Here is a 17,035-nt window from a genome sequence, read left to right as displayed (position 1 = left end):
GGGAGTTAACGGTACCACTTACGGACACCGTTAGTCCCACTCACTCTAAACGGTGACGATTAGTGTTTTGGGCTTTTCAGGGGTGGATCAGCCCAATCACTCCCGCATCTTCATGGCGGGAAATCCACTGAACTGTGATACAATATTTAGAATTTAGAAATCTCCATTTTACAAATTTAGCGGGCCAATTCTTTGAACCGGCGGTGGCGGCATGGCCGTAAGGGTGCTGAATGTGGCGGAGAAGCCGTCTGTGGCGAAGGCGGTGGCGGGGATACTGTCGAACAACCAAATGAGGTCGAGGAACGGACGGTCGGTGTACAACAGAATATTTGAGTTTAACTACACTATCCTAAACCAGCCCTGCCAAATGCTCTTCACTTCCGTCACGGGGCACCTCATGGAGCTCGAATTCGATGATCGATACCGCAAGTGGCACTCCTGCGATCCTGTCGATCTCTTTAGCGCCCCCGTTCGGAAATCTGTCCCGGAGGTGACTGAAAATTTACTTTTATTACTGCAGGAAATGCTTCTGTAGTTTGATTTAGGAACTGTACTGTGTGTCTGCATCAATTTCTGTTTGATTTTATCGACACAACTGTCAACCTCTGCCTTTCCGAGAAATGATGATACTTGCTTCTACCGGAGCGTTTGGATTATATCTTTTACATATGATCACATTGCTGGTAATTGTAGGATAAGTTAGATATCAAAAGGACACTGGAGGAAGAGTCTCGAAGATGCCAATGGCTTATACTATGGCTCGATTGTGATAGGGAAGGGGAAAATATTGCATTTGAGGTGTTGGAAATCTGCAAACAAGCTAATCGTAACCTTAGAGTGTGGAGGGCTCGTTTCTCTGCTCTGATTGACAGGTTCAGATTTCTTGCTAGCTGGCAGATGTTTATTCTGGTTTATTATCTTTACTGTAGCCCTACAGTCCTTGACAAATATTAGTAACCCTTGACATTATTCTGGGGTCACCAGGGAAATTCGCCAGTCAGTGGAGCGACTTGTTCAACCCAATCAATTGTTTTCTGATGCTGTTGATGTACGACAAGTGAGTACAAAGTATTTACAGGGCATTTTTGCAAAGTCATTTCTTCCTATGTTACTTGTCTACCATCCAAAAGGTTTTCCTTTATTGCATGTCTTGGATTAGAAGTGGTAATTGGAAAATGGTTCCAGATTGTTGATATAAGATCTTTATTGCAGTGTTATAAGTATAATAAATTGATACTAATTGAAGCCTTCCTATTGGCTCCCTGTCTAATATCTAATCTTTACAGGAGATAGATCTTCGTATAGGTGCTTCTTTCACAAGATTTCAGACTATGCTCTTGAGAGATACATTTGTCATTGATCTTGCTCCGGATGACAGAAATCTTGTCCTGAGTTATGGTCCTTGTCAGGTAACATATCTTTAATTTGGTTTCCACTCATGTTGTATAACCTTACCTATACGCTTAGCAACACAAGGGAAGATAAAGCTACAGCTATTCCAGAATAATGTGCAAATTGGTGTAATCCAAAATGTTTGTGTACTGCAGTTCCCTACTCTTGGTTTCGTGGTTGAGCGGTACTGGGAGATACAAGCTCACGAACCCGAAGAGTTCTGGACAATCAATTGTACTCACACTTCAGATGAGGGCACTGCAAACTTTAATTGGATGTAATTATTGTAATTGATATTTTTAGCACAAGATTATATTCTCAAATTTAAATCAGACTACCAAAATGTGACTTTGACTTTACAGGCGTGGGAATTTGTTTGATCACACATGTGCAGTAATTATTTATGAAATGTGTGTCCAGGACCCCACTGCAACAGTGAGTCCAATGAAATATTGCTAATGCTAATTCACAACATTTACAGGATGAGTTGTTAAACTAATTGTAGTCATTACGTTTGGACAGGTCACTAAAGTTAGGCAGCAGGAGAAGCTGAAATATCCTCCACACCCGCTGAACACCATTGAGCTTGAGAAACGTGCTTCAAGATATTTCAGAATGAGTTCTGCACAAACTATGAAGGTAAGTTTTGAAGCTAAGCAGTGGTCTATAGTGCATATCTTTAACAAGACTTGGTTGATGCTGATACTTATGATTTCATTGAAGTATCTTTCTTGGGATTAGGAATGACTGTTCTTTATCAATTTTGTTGAGCTACATGGTATACTTCAAATTTCAGGGCATCTAATTGCTATTCCCCTATTCCTTAGGTGGCTGAGGATCTTTACCAACAAGGATTTATTAGCTACCCACGCACTGAGACTGATCGCTTCTCTGTTGATGGCATTGCTAACTTGCCTGTAAGTCATTATTTCTTCCTCAATCATCTAAGAGTGGTTTATTTGAGAAGTGGTAATGTTTCAATATGAATACCATGAAACAAGGAAAATTTGATAAGGAAAAACAAAATTTACCAGCAGGATAAATTTGTTATTGCTTGAAAAGATAATACATGCAGAGAAAGTTCTAAGAGCATCCACATTAGTTGGGAAGAATATGGGGATAATGTAAGAGTGATTAGGAGAGAGAATGTGGGGAAGGGAGAAAAAAAAAAATTAAAAAACAAACGAAAAAAAAAAAAAAAAAAAAAAGAACCTGTCAGGCGCGCCGTTCGGCGCGCCTGACGCGCCCGTGTGGGCAGCCCCTTTTTTCTTTTCTTTCTCTTTCTTCTTTTTCTGCCATTCTCCCTTCATTTGCAGTATGAATATCTCCACAATTATCCCCACCCCACATTTGTTATTATCTCCATTGGGAAGAATTAATACTGAAATCTCCCCATAATATACACAAGTGTGGATGCTCTAATGTTCGGTGATTGAAGTTTCAAACAGTTTACTTCACATGATGAGAGTGAATGGAATTAGAGCTTCTGTTGAACTCTAGGATCTGTTATTGCTTTCAGTCATTTTGCTGTATTTACGCTGATGCTACAACAAGTTGCTTTGCACCATAATATCTCATGCTATTATTGTTATTATTGTTACTTGTTAGTACATGAGTATATTCTGCATTATTTTGCACCTGATCTTTAACCTTTTTTCTGTGGCATAGTGAAGTATATTAATTCCATTTTTAGTCCCTTGATTATTGTGGTATTTCCTTAGAAAATGTAGTGAAGGGACCGAGGGACTAATTTTCGCACATACTTGTGAACTTAATTTGTTAAATTGATACTTGATAGTCACGAACTAAATATGGAAATGCCACAAGAGTCAAAGGATTTATTGCTGGTATTCCCATTTTAGCTTCTTCCTTGCTGAGGCTATGCCAACTTTTATCTTACAAAACATGTTTACATCTCCAATTCCTTTTCTGTAGCTGCAATTTCTTATCAATCAATCATTTTGACATAATTCTTTGTGATGCAGATGACTGTTCAAGAACAAGTTGGTCACCCAGTATGGGGCTCTTATGCCCAGCGCTTGTTGGACCATGAATCAGGACTGTGGAGAGACCCTAGTGGTGGAGTGAATGATGACAAGGCCCATCCTCCTATTCACCCAACTAGGTTTTCAGCTGGAGAACCTGGATGGAGTCAAGACCACCATGTTAGTACATCTCCTGTCAGCACTTTTTAACTTGGGATTAAGCAACATTTGAGTTGTATTAAATTTTCCTGTTGGATTTGATCTGATTAAACTCCTTTACTAATGATCTAAGATCTTTTGCAGAAAGTGTATGAACTAGTTGTTCGCCATTTTCTGGCCTGTGTCTCTCAACCGGCCAAAGGAGCTGAGACCATAGTTGAAATTGATATTGCTGGTGAATCATTTTCAGCATGTGGGAGAGTGATAATTGCTGTGAGTTTCTGATTGCACCAGCAATACATAACTTTGCATTACAGGGATTGGGTTGTTATTATTGACCTTGTTTCATGGGACACACTATTTTTGCTTGTGCTGTTAATGATTATATGAGTGTTCAAGAGTTCCATTCTATTAAACTCTTCATGTGTTTTTAGGAACTGGAAAATGTATAATTTAGCTTCAATGTGCATTCTTGGATTTTTATTTTTTAATTTAAGCAAGAAAAACTTTTCCTTATCAAATAAGAAAAAATACTAACCTGCTTTTAGGAAAGTAAAAATTTATAATTAGATTCAATGTGCGTTCTCAGTTCTTTCCTATAAAGAAAGGTTTTTCCTCATGGAATAACAAAACAAGGCATTCTGGAGAACCTTTTCCTGAACAATAGTAACCTGCTTATTTCATGCAGAAAGACCATGCCCTAATTTGCAACATATTACTATATTAGACAAGAGTCAATGGCAACAACTTATCCAAGAAACCCACTCAATTTGAAATACTTGTTTTTTTAATCCCTTGGAAATACTTTTCTTGTTATCATGGGCACACTCATAGTATCAAATACTTGATTGTGGTGGTATTCATGAAATGTAGATAACAAGGATCATGTTGCTATTTCTTCCTTTCCTTGCTTGATTTCTCATGATAGACATTAAGTATGTTGTACAATTTGTTTTATCATTTCTCTTTTCTATTTCCTTTTGTTTGCTTTAGCTATTTAAAAGTTTCCTCTCTCATTATAACTAGACTAGATACCAAAGTAAGAAGTACTATGAAATAGGTTCTTGCTCAAGGATGTCAAAGTTTGCCCCTTTTTTGGGTGAAATTTGCTATGGGGCATATGGTGCTTTACCTATGACTTCATGCATTTAAGTAGTCAACCGTTTTTTATACTATATCAGCTGATAATCTGTCATTACCTTTCGGCATCCAGCCCTCCATATAGCTTCTCTCGCTGGTACATATATAAGTTACCTATATGTTATTCTTTTTTATACATCATTGAATTCAAATTTCTGTTTGTCATATTATGCAGAAAAACTACTTGGATGTCTACAGATATGAATCATGGGGGGGTTCAGTGATCCCAACATACAGTTTTGGGCAGCAGGTTCATCATTGTATACTTGTATCTATTTCTAGATTACTTATCTAGTGGCCCTATTATTGCCTTCAGATCTTTGTAAATCAACAAATTTTTGAGGTTAACATTGGGTTAAAAAAAGGAACAATGGAGGATGACCAATGAGTTTTATCAGTGGGGCTACATTGTCAATTGTTTATAGATTGATTCCGAACAAACATATATGGAAAAAATCATTTTTTACTGCTGATGGCAATTTTGCAGTTTACCCCAACAACATTGACTCTTGATTCAGGAGTTACACGACCTCCTCCACCTTTGAGTGAGGCTGACCTTCTAAGTTGTATGGACAAGGTAAGACATGAATGTGCCATACATAGAGTTGTTTCATCTGATCTATTTTAAGTTTTCCTGATTGAGTAATACCTCCAATGGCCCTTCGAGTATTGTGCTTTTACTAGCAAACGTCCTCCGAGTATAAAATTACCAGCAAACGTCCTCTGAGTATCAAAAAGTGACCACCTGTAGTCTTGCGTTAGCAAATGCGTGAGCGTTAAATTGAAGGGTAAACTGAGTGAGTCGTAAATGTAACGCCACTTTCATGCCTTTGCTAACGGATGACCACATGTGGTCATTTTTTTTTTTATACTCATAGGACATTTACTGGTCACTTTTTGATACTCGGAGGACGTTTGCTGGTCATTTTATACTCGGAGGACGTTTATTGGTAAAAACACAATACTCAAAGGACCATTGGAGGTATTAACTCTTTCCTGATTATTTGGTTTCTTACACTTTTGATTGTGTTGTACTGATTTTTCATTTTGATAGGCAGGCATTGGCACAGATGCAACAATGCATGATCACATAAAAAAACTGCTTGATCGATGTTATGTGACTAAAGATTCAAACACCCGTTTCTCACCAACTAAACTTGTAAGCTTCTCCATCTTACATTGCATTCTCTTTACCTCTAGTGCTTTTGATATTTTATGTTCCCTTTTGTATTCCTATACATTTCTTTGTTCAAAAGTGAATAGCTGTGAGAAGTCATCACTGTGTATAGTGCTTGTTCACATTCAAATCCCATTCTCTTCCTGCAAGAAGCAGTATCATAACACTTTTCCAATTATATAATATGACAATACAAGAAAAGTTACTTCTATATATGCTTTGTAGTGTTTAAGTAGAAGTTCTGGGCCCAAACTATGTCTACTTGAAGAGATTAGAAATTGTGTAAGTATTTCTGTGAAAGCATACAAGTAATTATGGGGAATATATCAGTAGGTCATGTATGCAGGATGCTTTTATTACACTTTTTCCATGGTGCTTTCTAAAAGCTATATTATTAAATAGGTCATAATTATTTTGGAGCTTGGGAGGTAAATTTTGGATGCTTAATTTTCCCTTATCCAATTGTGGATTATCAACCCGATTTAACAAAGCAGGTTTTGTATAAGAGAAAGAAGCATGTTGGCGGTACTTTTGATGTCCAAATTGTCCTTTATATTTTGTATTCAGTGTATTATTATTGTTCATTTTATTTTAATGTTTCAATTGGCTAGTGGCCTAGTGCTTTGGTTATCTTATATTCTTTTCCTAAAAAGAAAGAGTCTGTATAGATGAACATTTTTTTTTTAATTTATTTTTTATTTTGCAGGGGGAAGCTCTGGTAATGGGATATGATGACATGGGGTAAGACATACAAACTTTTTCATCCTTTTAAATTTTTTATTCAGAATTTGTCCTATGTAATATTGAAAGGTGCAAATTAACGAATGCTGATACAATATTTCACATGTGGTATTGTGGACTCATTAGTAATGCGATCTAATTATATATTGATGTGGTATGCTCCTGTGTAGCATTATCAATTCCTATCATCTGATACGGTATAGAAAGCTAGTGCCTCTCCTCTTTTAGTGTCCTTTCATTGTAATTATCCTTTAAACACTTATATAGAATGTGAAGTTTCATCTAGTATGTAAGAGGTCTGCAAGTTGTGAAATTCTATATACCCCATAAATTATTAAACTTTTTTACTCCATGGTCTTTTAAAGTCATAGGTTTCGCCTCCAGAGGGGTCCAAATGAACTTTAAAAGGTCTATGGCTTTAAAGATCCTAGATAAGAAAGATTCTTACCCCATGAATATGTAAGAGTTTTTGCTGCAAGTTTGACAACTTGCTTAATGGAGTTCCTTTCTTTTTCTTTTCTCAATTGAAGGTTTTTTTTTGCTCCACCTCTTTCTAACTGCAGTTCATAATAGACATTTATATGGAAACGTTTGAATGACACTTTCTGGTTTCTTTCAGTTATGAACTGTGGAAACCATATCTCCGTTCAATGATGGAACATGATATGAAAGCAGTTAGTATTGGCACAAAGGGAAAAACTGAGGTTTTGGAGACCTGCTTGCAGCAAATGAAAGCTTGCTTTCTAGATGTAAGTGAGTAGTCAATCTATCATCAATATTTTGTAGAGCAGAAAAACATATGTACAGAAATCGTAAGTTTTCTTAGGCGACTAAGTTAATAATACATTGCAAAATTGGAAGTGGTGAATCAATGAAACTGAGGGAGTAATATTTAGTTATTAGTATTGCAATATTGTTCTTTTGGAGCCTAAGAATGCCAACCTAGTGTTGCTTTTCTTTTGATCAGGCAATAATTGAATGGCAATGGTGCTGAAGATTAGCATTTTGAATGTTGTAGTTTTCTATCATTTTCTTTTATCTGCTAGTGATGTTTTTTCTGGTTATGCTTCCCTATCTCAGCATGTTTATACCCTGTAATTAGTACTGTTAAGGGTAGCAAATAACTAATACATATGCACTTAAAAGTCCATATCCATAGTATTTGGAACAAGATGCTTCTCTATATGTTTGTCAAGAGTAATTTCCATTTTGCCTTTTCCCTTGCCTCATATTTCCCAAACCTTGCAATGAGAAATTGTAGATAGTAAAGTGGATAGTGGCTATAAAATTTCTAGGGCATGCTTAATCTTTTTATATTGTTTACAATTTGTAGCCAGCTTTTTGAGCCATTTATCTATCTGAGTAAAGGATCCATATCTTTATTTTCAGAACACTAGTGATGGATATATATAATGGTGTGAAGCATGAACCTTTTATTTGCTAGTGTTATATTTTTATTTGTAGTGATGTTAACTCATTGCAATAGCAGTCATGTATAAAGTACCTATCCATCTTTGAAATATGCGTACTCTTCTCAGTTTCTAAAATATTCTGTCACCATTATATTTTTGTCCATTTGTGCTCAAACCAAATTCTTCACAGGCCAGAGTAAACAAAGTAAAGTTATTTGAGGCAATGGCTGTGTTCTTTGACAGGTATGCCTTCGCCAATCTGAGTGACAATCATTCTGTCTCCCAACTTTTAAGTGTTTATTTTATTTTCTCTGTTTATGCAGATCAAACAGATCCAACGCTAGTGAGCAACATATAGTTGGAGATGTTGTTCGCAGATGTGGACTTTGTCAGGAATCAGATATGGTCCTCAGGCAGAAAACGGTAATTGATCAACCATTCTGAGTGAATTACTAAAGCACCACAAGCTTGTGGGGTTAATTTTTCTCTTGCCATCAACAATACATTTCCCCAACTGTACCTTCAATCATACTATAGCCCTTGAAAATATCTTTTGATGAATAAAATTAGACAAAAAAATTTCCCCACAGATAGGTCTGACTTCAAAAAAAAAAAATCAGTTAAAGCCTTTTTCTGTGGGGTGGCTGGTTCTCTTCATATTTGCTCTTAGCCTCAAATGTTAGTACCAAATTGGTATTATGTCGTCCTTGGTTTTAGTTGCTTCAATTTGCTTGTATATTATTTGTTTGTGATAATTTGAAGCCTTGATAGGCTGGCTTTTATCTACTCTCTGGCAGTCTGCTATTTTAAATAAGACTCTTTTTCATTTTGGATTTGAATTTTAGAATTATCTTCTTTCCTCATTATTTTTTTGTGATATTCTTCCTATGATTCAGGATGGAAAATTCATGGTTGGTTGCCTGGGTTATCCACAGGTAGGTGCTCATGTTATGTTACCGCCTTCATATGTTAAAGAAGCTGTTAACAATTCATTTTCATGATTGTTGAAAATATATGGAACTCTAAAGATAAATCCTCACAATATTTCTTACTGTTGTGTCCACTCCACCATATTTAAGCATGTTTTGCTTCCTTCCCTTTCTTTCATGTTGCTCACATCCTTATCATGGTCATACATGTATCATCACCTCATTGATGCAAACTAGGCAATATCTGTTCCTAACTCAAAATTTACAGTGGACTTACTTTTGATGATTGTCCAGCTTAGTCCATGTCATTTTTTGTGTGTAACATGATTGACTGCACTGTCTTTTAATGTTTTCAGTGTAAAGTATAGAATAATTTAACATTTTTTTTTTTTTTGCTAACCTATGTTTGACCAAATGTCCTTGTTGATTAACTTTTCAAGTATGTCTACTCAGTGTAGAAATGCAGTCTGGCTACCAGGGTGCATATTAGAAGCAGTTGTAACCCAAGATATATGCAGCATCTGTACTCCAGGTTTGTCTCTTAACATTCAAATTACTTATATTTGGTTGTTGAATCACTTAGATTTATCCTTCAAGAATGCATCTTGCTTCAAATTTTCTTAGGACTGATGTTGGGATATGGCTTACAGGACCTGTTTTTAAGATTCGGTTTAAATTTCGACGTCTGTCTATACCACCCAATTTCGATGCTGAACATTTAGGTATGCTACAATTTTGTATGAGATATGGGTGGATGAGTAAATCATTCTCTTTTGTTACATCCAAGGGAACCAATTATCTGTATTTATTTATATTTCTGGACTGAACATCAGTTTTCCTTAATTTTCTTGGCTGAATAATTGAATGTACTACCACATTGGAATGCAGAACATTTCCGTATTTGAGTGTTTCCGTTTCATGTCAGGTTGTGTTGGTGGCTGTGATGATACTCTGAAGCAGTTGGTAGAAATTTGTGGAACTGGTTCCAGGAATAGTTCCAGCATTCCTGGTATGCAGTCTAAACCTATTCAATTCTATGTACTTACATATGGTGTCATTTATTTGCAGATGTGTATATACAAACTTCTCTTTCCTAAGTATCTAGTTATTTGATTGAGAGACCTTTGTTTTGACAACTGAACCTCTGAAAATGATACTTCAATTGGTGTAGATGGGGCGAAATATAATGATTTTTCATTTGGCACCTGATCCATATTTCTATTTGTGTTTTAGATGGGATAATTATTTGGCATCTTAACTGGTTTTGATAGTAAATTGGGTATCCTTAATGTGGTTCTTTTTCCAGCTAGAGGGGGCCATACAACACCTTCTGCCAGTGCCCAGCAAAGCAATAGAGGGGGCCGTACAACACCTTCCGCTAGTGCCCAGCGAAGCAATCCTAGACCGCAAGCTCCTTGTTTATACTGTAGGCAAACAGGGCATTCATCAAATGATTGCCCCTCGCAAGCATCCAATCGGCGTTCTGCTCAGTCCTCCCAGTCCCAGTCCCAGTCCCATGAAGCTAACCGACAAAATGGTTTGATTGCCCAGCTCCCTCCCACATACTTTCAATTGTATTTACAAATATAAAATTACACCGTACAAGATTGATGTCAATTAGCACCCTGCAGAAGTTTACTTGAGTAGGTGACACAATAAGTGGGATGTTGCTTTATTGTTTCACAGACATGTCGATTAAAGACGTGCCAGTGCCACCCCCCTACTCATACATTAGCTGAGACATTGATGTACAATTAATGCACTTGCAGGTTGCTGCTGGAGTTCATATCTAATCTTTTTAATTTTTTTTAAACCAGGAGTACCCTCCATTCCTTGTAATTCCTGCGGTGCTCCCTGTGCTCTACGAACCGCCAACACTGCAAAAAATAGGGGCAGAAAGTTCTACTCTTGCCAGTCCCGAGAATGCAATTTTTTCGCGTATGATTAGCTAATTTCTGCCTTTTACACAAGTAATATTTTAATGTTTATTTTGATGAATTTTGTTGGTTGTAATGCAGATGGGAGGAAGATGCCGTGAGCAGAGGAGGAGGAGCCCCCTCCGAAAATACTAGCGACTTGGGGTCTAATTCCGGGAGGGGTGGCCGCGGACGCGGCCGGGGCCGTGGTAGAGGCAGGGGCAGGGGTAGGGGTGATGCCACACATGCTAATGGTTTTACCTTCGTTTCGGCAACAGGGGAACCAACCACCGGTTGCTGTTTTGTATGTGGTGATCCATCACACTTGGCGAATGTTTGCCCACGTCGTCGGGGATGAAAGTTGACGACCCCCTCCCTCCCTGTTTAAATCTTCATGTTGTATTTAGCTTATCAACGTAGTAAGCACTAAGCAAGCAATTATATAACCATATCTCATCATGATTTCAATTTAATGGGCTGTACCGAGTAATGTAGCAATTCTGGGTCACTGTTGCAACATCCGGGTTGGGATCGCAAATTCTAACTTCAAGGAAGGAGCGAGCACTCATGACTGCAACATCACGAAAATCAATGACTTTGTAATGTTAAATGTTTGCTATAGAAAATATACTATTCTGAATTAAAGTACTTCCAGGCCTCTATGCTTTATTTTTGCATTTGCATTAAGAAAATAAAGACGTCGAATCATTTAGTATATTGCATATTCAGTAAGAGATATGATAATATTATGGTGTTTCAAATGATGAATCAATATGAAATTGTTATTCTTAAATTTATTATCATTCTTGATTATTTTCTCATTCAATAACATTAAACAATTTTATAAGTTCCTTATTTTAATATTGATCTAATCATTTACAAAATTGCCTAATATTGATCACATCACTTATATAAGTATGGATTTACAAACTCAATTTTGAGTTATAAACATAAATAATATTCAATTGTTAACAAAAATTTTTAAAATTTGCAAAGAAATTCGTGTGGGTACATCCTGTTGGTGGATGACCCAACAGTAAGGTTCGCCAACAATAGACGGAGTAACTATCATCAATTTTACCAACATTTTGTACACAAATATATTTCACATTTTATCTACTGACTACTGGACTATACCCATCTTTATTTTTTATTTTTATTTTTTTTTGTTATTAAAATAAAACTTACGTAGATACAAAATGTGGAAATATTTTCAAACGCTGTCCCATACGCGTCCCTACTTGAATGGTATTGCCGCGTGGTACTACTCTCCCTAATTAAAATAAATATATTACGGGAAGCGAAAGACAAAAAGCCTCTAGAAAAATGCCAGAATGGCAGAAATTGCATCACCTTTTCGCTGACAATTGGGATTTGGGAGTCGACTCTCTTTGCAATAAACTCGGCTGAACTTGCAGAGTGCAGACCAAGCAACCAATACTCAATACTCCACACCCATTGTTTATACACTTTGACGGGATAGCTCCGCCGACCAAGAAACTTTCATTGAATTCGATTCTTCATCGGTTTCATAAATTTGTTAGTTTATTGATTTTAATTGGCTGACAGCAGCAGTCGACAGTACTAAAGTGGTAGTTGCTTCTTTTTGTATTTCTTTGATTGCTCGTTTCCTCTTCCCAAAGCTTTTAATTACCTTTGGGCGGGAAAACTCCGGGATGGGCTGCCGGAAGGTCGCCGCCGGCTCTTCTACCATCTCCGCTGAATCCAGCTTCCGCAAGCTCGACGATGTCTTCTTACAGGTCAAACTTAGCTTGTTTCTCGCCATCGCCATCGGTATTTGTATATATTTCCTGTACCTATCTTTTTATCTAACAGTAGTGATCGAGTTGAGCGTTGTTCGCCACAAACTTGCAAATATGGATTCTAGAATGCTGTATATAAGGCGATTCTGATTCGATCTTGATCTTCTTTCTGTTTTTTAATTTTTTAATTTTTACTTCAGACTCAGACGAGAATATGGCTAGGGGAAGTTCTGAATATGAGATTGAATGAGCAGTCGCACATTTCTGATTTGCTGGCTGATGGAGATCTTCTGTATGTTCTTGGAAACTATATCTGTTGTGTTGATAAGGCACACTCTATGGATTAGGAAAGAATTAGAAGATTGGATAAAGAATGATTTTATTTTTGTTTTTGAAAAAAAAAGAAGAGGATTTTCTATATAAGATATTGCAGCTATGTTTATCTAGATTTTTGTTGTTAATATTATATCCTTTTGCAAGAAGGTTATTTATTTGCAAAAAGATATAGTTAACTATTAATACCAAGCTTAGGTGGGCATAGTCAGTTAGTCACATAGAGCTGCTATAAAGTTGATCTTTGTGTAATGGCAATATGATAGTGCGTCATGTATGTTAAGCTTGTAATCTTTTCTTTCATGAAAGGGAAGCTCTTCTACTTTTGACCTCATCATTTAAAAATAAAAATAAAAATTACTGTAATAGAACTTTTTTCTTCTATCAAATAATAGTTATGTTTGTTTGACTCGTTGCAGGTTTGAGGTCTCTAAAGTAGTATGGAATATGTTGTTTGCAAAGTGTCCAGAGCTTAGACGTTTAAAGTATAAACCACTTGATTCCCGGAAAAGCAGTGGGAGATACAGGCCTTATTCTAATGTTGACTCTTTTCTAAAGGTTAATCTTCTTCATCATATTCAATGTTTATCTTGGTAAAGCTGTTCATCTCAACTGGTTTGCTATAGGATAATCCTTGGAGGGGTTCATTTTTCATTAAACGTTTTTTGGTCTTTAGTGATAGCAGTACTGTGTCTATAGCATTTCTTTGATCTGTTGAATAATGGGATAAGAAAATCCACTGATTTAAGCAGATTGAGTTTGTTATTCACAGTAGCATGGAAGTAAATGACTCTTTTTTACTTTAATCTTTCAATGAGAATAAGTTGTGGTGGTGAAGGTTACTAGTTCCCCCCTGTTCGTGTAGATCTGCAAAATTTTGGGATTGAATGGTATCGATCTCTTCTCCCCATCAGATGTCGTTGAAAAAAGAAATGTTCGGAAAGTTTGCATTTGCTTAAGGGCACTATCAAAGAAAGCCAGATCAAAACATTTAAAGGTAAGACAAATTATGTAGGTGCAAATTTTTATGGAGTGTTTTATTTTGTTCAATAGACTTTCTTGATCAGTTCTTTCTTAGATCATTATGCAAATGCTTTCTCCTTTCTGCTTCAATCGCAAATTTACTGATAATAGATCATTACCTTGATATAGGTCCCAGACTTTGATGTGGTAACATACACTGTAGCCATGCCAAAAGATATGGTGGGGGGCATTAGAAGAAGCTTGGAGACATCGCAATGTAGCTTTTCAAGTTCATCCAGTTACAGCTCATATAAAGATCAAAGACAGAAAGTTAGGCAGGTATACTCTTCAGTCTTCAAGGATTAACGCCATAGCCATCAGCATGTATGAGCTTGCGTATTTGAGGCATACATGCAGCCTTACTCTGAGGTTTACTAATACATACCATTATGTTCTGTAGAAAAATTTAACCGAAGCAGGTGATAAAAACTATGATTCTTGTTCAGAAGAATCTGATGAAGCAGAAAGCAAGTATATGGGAGAAGAATCTTATTGCTCGTCTACAAACAATAATAAATATACTGCTCCTCTGAATTCAGATTGCGAGAATTCACCTGGAGTTTGTTCAGCTGTTACAAAGAGCAGCATGAAGCAGAGTTTGTTGCACTCTGATATGCGTGATCAGCACATTTATGATAATGGGTTCAACCAGTTTGGATCAGAATCAACAAAATATCCCTCTTCACAGCATGCTAGGAATTACGAGTCACAGGATGGAGTTTCATCTTCTTGCATCAAGTCTCAAAGAAAATTACATCAAAGTGATGACTTAAGTCGTCCTCTTGACAATGACATAATGCATTTCGACCACGTTGACCCTAATATGGGGAATTGTGCATCAGTCCAGGATTCTATATATGACTATGAAGCTGAAGGAGATTATATCTCTGATTATCTAGCATTTTCAGATTCAGTTATTGGTGGAGCTGATGGCAATAGCCCTGTTTTACTGGAAGGGGAAGATAATATTTTTAACTTTTTTATGGGCGTTGATTCTCATTGGTCAAGGTCAAGTCGGTGTTCAGTGGATGGATGTGGAAATAAATTCTCTGATGATATTGAAGATCTGGAAGTATCATCCACAGCTAGCATGAGCTCTTTATTAGGTCGGGCACTTAATTTGGAATTCGATGACCACTTTGACATAGATGCCCACAATGCATTGCTGGATAATGAGGGCTGTAGCCAGGACAGAGGTTTATTAAAAACTCCTCAAGCTCGGGATGTTGCTGATGATGGCAATGGATCTCAATGTCACGATGAATTTAAATCAGCATCAAAGGAGTGTCTTAGAGATCCACCCGGTGCCTTGTTTCTCACAGGCAATAATAAAAGTGAAGATGACAACAATGCAGATCCTGGCACCGAATTTGGAATAAATCATAGATTACACAATAGTTATTCAGGTGAGTTAAAGGATGGATGCGTTAGTAGTTTGCAGAGTCAGCAAATAGTTAGTTTCCAAAATGAGCACAAACCGTCTGCTATCAGATTATTAGATGAGTCTAGTGTCAATCAGAACTTGGTTGCTCATCCAAATTCTTATGAAGCTCTAGAAGAAAAGCATCCTTACATTCCAGTCAAAGATTCAAATGAGGCAAGTGGCCCTCTTTAAACCCATATCCTTTGACTATAAACTATATTTCTGAGGTCTTTTTCTTGTTTTTTGGTATACAGTTTGACACAAAGCATAGAGACATGGATTTTCTGGCAGAAAATGTTTCAAATGGGAAAGACAAGACAAATGTTGAAGCTTCCAAGGACAAGGTGCACCGAAGGCCATTTCTGCATACAGTTGCAAAAGGCACTGCAATTTTTGGCATGATGTTTCTGGTGCTTCATCTCAGGTTTGTCTCTTTGTCAACCTATATGCCCATATTAAAGAAATCCACTTTCTTCTCCTTTTATTTATCTTTGCAATGAACGTTGTTCATAACAGTAGAAGGGACCGAGAGAAAGACAGTGATGCAAACAAGAAACCGCCTCAAACTAAGAAGTTTAAAGGCAGGGATATCTCTTACAGGGAAGGACAAAATGGAGGTAGAGATAGGATTTATCCTGCAGAAAAGCTGAAGTTCAAGAACTAGTATGCATATATATATACATACATATATATATACATACATATATATATATATATATATATATATATATATATATATATATATATATATATATATATATATATATATATATATATATATATATATATACATATTTTTTTTTTGCTTGGTGCTGAGCAGCTGAGCTGCATTACTTTGATAGTTTCCATTCCCTTTACTTGGTGTTTTTGTACACACAGGCATGCTTCTAGATTTTCAGTTCTGTTATCCTCCTTGAGATATCAAATTTTAAGTTTTTGCTCAGGGAAAAACAGAAACCTTATGTTGTTAGAGTTAGTTACTACTTAATGTATAATGGTTTACTTCACATTACAGGCAAGATTCCATCAATGATAAATTTTCTTATACAATTAGTTATTGCCAATTAACATCAAGTCGTTGTAGTATAGTGGTGAGTATTCCCGCCTGTCACGCGGGTGACCTGGGTTCGATCCCCGGCAACGGCGATTAAGGATATATTTTTAACTTTCACACCTTGTGAGACATAATAGGTGAACTACGTATTTTTACATTCCTTATTTCTTGAGACATAATAAATGACTCATTTATTTCCACACTTGACCCATATATTTTAACACTCTTACACCTCCAGACAAAATAATTGATCTATGTATTTTTACACTCGGCCTACGTATTTTTACATTCTATACCCTGAGACATCACAGTTAACTTTTTTCTATTGACATGAAAGTTCGGGCAAATTGTGTTGTGGAACTGTGTAGGTGGACACGGTTCCAAAATACTACGTATTTTTACATTCCTTATTTCTTGAGACATAATAAATGACTCATTTATTTCCACACTTGACCCATATATTTTAACACTCTTACACCTCCAGACAAAATAATTGATCCATGTATTTTTACACTCGGCCTACGTATTTTTACACTCTATACCCTGAGACATCACAGTTAACTTTTTTCTATTGACATGAAAGTTCGG

General features: G+C 36.5%; 2 protein-coding genes and 1 non-coding gene across 9 annotated transcripts; all 3 read left to right on the top strand.

Moving 5' to 3' along the window:
- Positions 1-69: 69 nt before the first annotated feature.
- On the top strand, positions 70-11,491 carry LOC109194123 (DNA topoisomerase 3-alpha). Of its 3 annotated transcripts, none has more exons than XM_019345015.1 (24): positions 70-490; positions 694-872; positions 985-1,057; positions 1,287-1,409; positions 1,548-1,669; positions 1,755-1,827; positions 1,915-2,031; positions 2,220-2,309; positions 3,378-3,557; positions 3,681-3,809; positions 4,852-4,926; positions 5,164-5,253; positions 5,731-5,835; positions 6,560-6,594; positions 7,214-7,343; positions 8,197-8,249; positions 8,339-8,429; positions 8,903-8,941; positions 9,389-9,467; positions 9,586-9,657; positions 9,861-9,944; positions 10,242-10,472; positions 10,753-10,873; positions 10,954-11,491. In XM_019345015.1, the coding sequence occupies exons 1-24, from the start codon at positions 212-214 to the stop codon at positions 11,207-11,209; spliced, it is 2,826 nt and encodes a 941-aa protein (XP_019200560.1). In that variant the 5' UTR covers positions 70-211; the 3' UTR covers positions 11,210-11,491. The 3 variants fall into 3 exon arrangements, with proteins under 3 accessions (XP_019200560.1, XP_019200561.1, XP_019200559.1); XM_019345016.1 differs by having other exon boundaries at positions 8,330-8,429; positions 10,285-10,472; XM_019345014.1 differs by having other exon boundaries at positions 8,330-8,429.
- Positions 11,492-12,526: 1,035 nt separating this feature from the next.
- On the top strand, positions 12,527-16,450 carry LOC109194124. Of its 5 annotated transcripts, XM_019345021.1 has the most exons (10): positions 12,527-12,611; positions 12,815-12,906; positions 13,367-13,505; positions 13,813-13,944; positions 14,100-14,249; positions 14,371-14,621; positions 14,670-15,567; positions 15,648-15,817; positions 15,910-16,071; positions 16,197-16,450. In XM_019345021.1, exons 1-9 carry the CDS (start codon positions 12,528-12,530, stop codon positions 16,055-16,057), a joined length of 2,064 nt encoding a protein of 687 aa, XP_019200566.1. In that variant the 5' UTR covers position 12,527; the 3' UTR covers positions 16,058-16,071; positions 16,197-16,450. The 5 variants fall into 5 exon arrangements, with proteins under 5 accessions (XP_019200566.1, XP_019200563.1, XP_019200562.1 ...); XM_019345018.1 differs by having other exon boundaries at positions 14,371-15,567; positions 15,913-16,071; XM_019345017.1 differs by having other exon boundaries at positions 14,371-15,567.
- Positions 16,451-16,467: 17 nt separating this feature from the next.
- On the top strand, positions 16,468-16,539 carry TRNAD-GUC. Its single transcript has one exon. It is a non-coding gene; the product is annotated as a tRNA-Asp (tRNA).
- Positions 16,540-17,035: the final 496 nt, after the last annotated feature.

This window comes from Ipomoea nil, unplaced genomic scaffold (assembly GCF_001879475.1).
Source record: "Ipomoea nil cultivar Tokyo-kokei standard unplaced genomic scaffold, Asagao_1.1 scaffold1932, whole genome shotgun sequence".
NCBI classification, from domain to species: domain Eukaryota; kingdom Viridiplantae; phylum Streptophyta; class Magnoliopsida; order Solanales; family Convolvulaceae; genus Ipomoea; species Ipomoea nil.
This window is presented reverse-complemented; position numbering and strand designations above follow the sequence as displayed.

Bases quoted from the DNA above. Each gene is read 5' to 3' on its own strand.
- LOC109194123 (XM_019345014.1), top strand. From the start codon at position 212: ATGGCCGTAAGGGTGCTGAATGTGGCGGAGAAGCCGTCTGTGGCGAAG. The intron at 2,032-2,219 runs GTAAGTTTTGAA...CCTATTCCTTAG, and splicing joins GTTCTGCACAAACTATGAAG to GTGGCTGAGGATCTTTACCA. The intron at 9,468-9,585 runs GTTTGTCTCTTA...TATGGCTTACAG, and splicing joins ATGCAGCATCTGTACTCCAG to GACCTGTTTTTAAGATTCGG.
- LOC109194124 (XM_019345017.1), top strand. From the start codon at position 12,528: ATGGGCTGCCGGAAGGTCGCCGCCGGCTCTTCTACCATCTCCGCTGAA. The intron at 12,612-12,814 runs GTCAAACTTAGC...TTTTTACTTCAG, and splicing joins TCGACGATGTCTTCTTACAG to ACTCAGACGAGAATATGGCT. The intron at 15,818-15,909 runs GTTTGTCTCTTT...TGTTCATAACAG, and splicing joins TTTCTGGTGCTTCATCTCAG to TAGAAGGGACCGAGAGAAAG.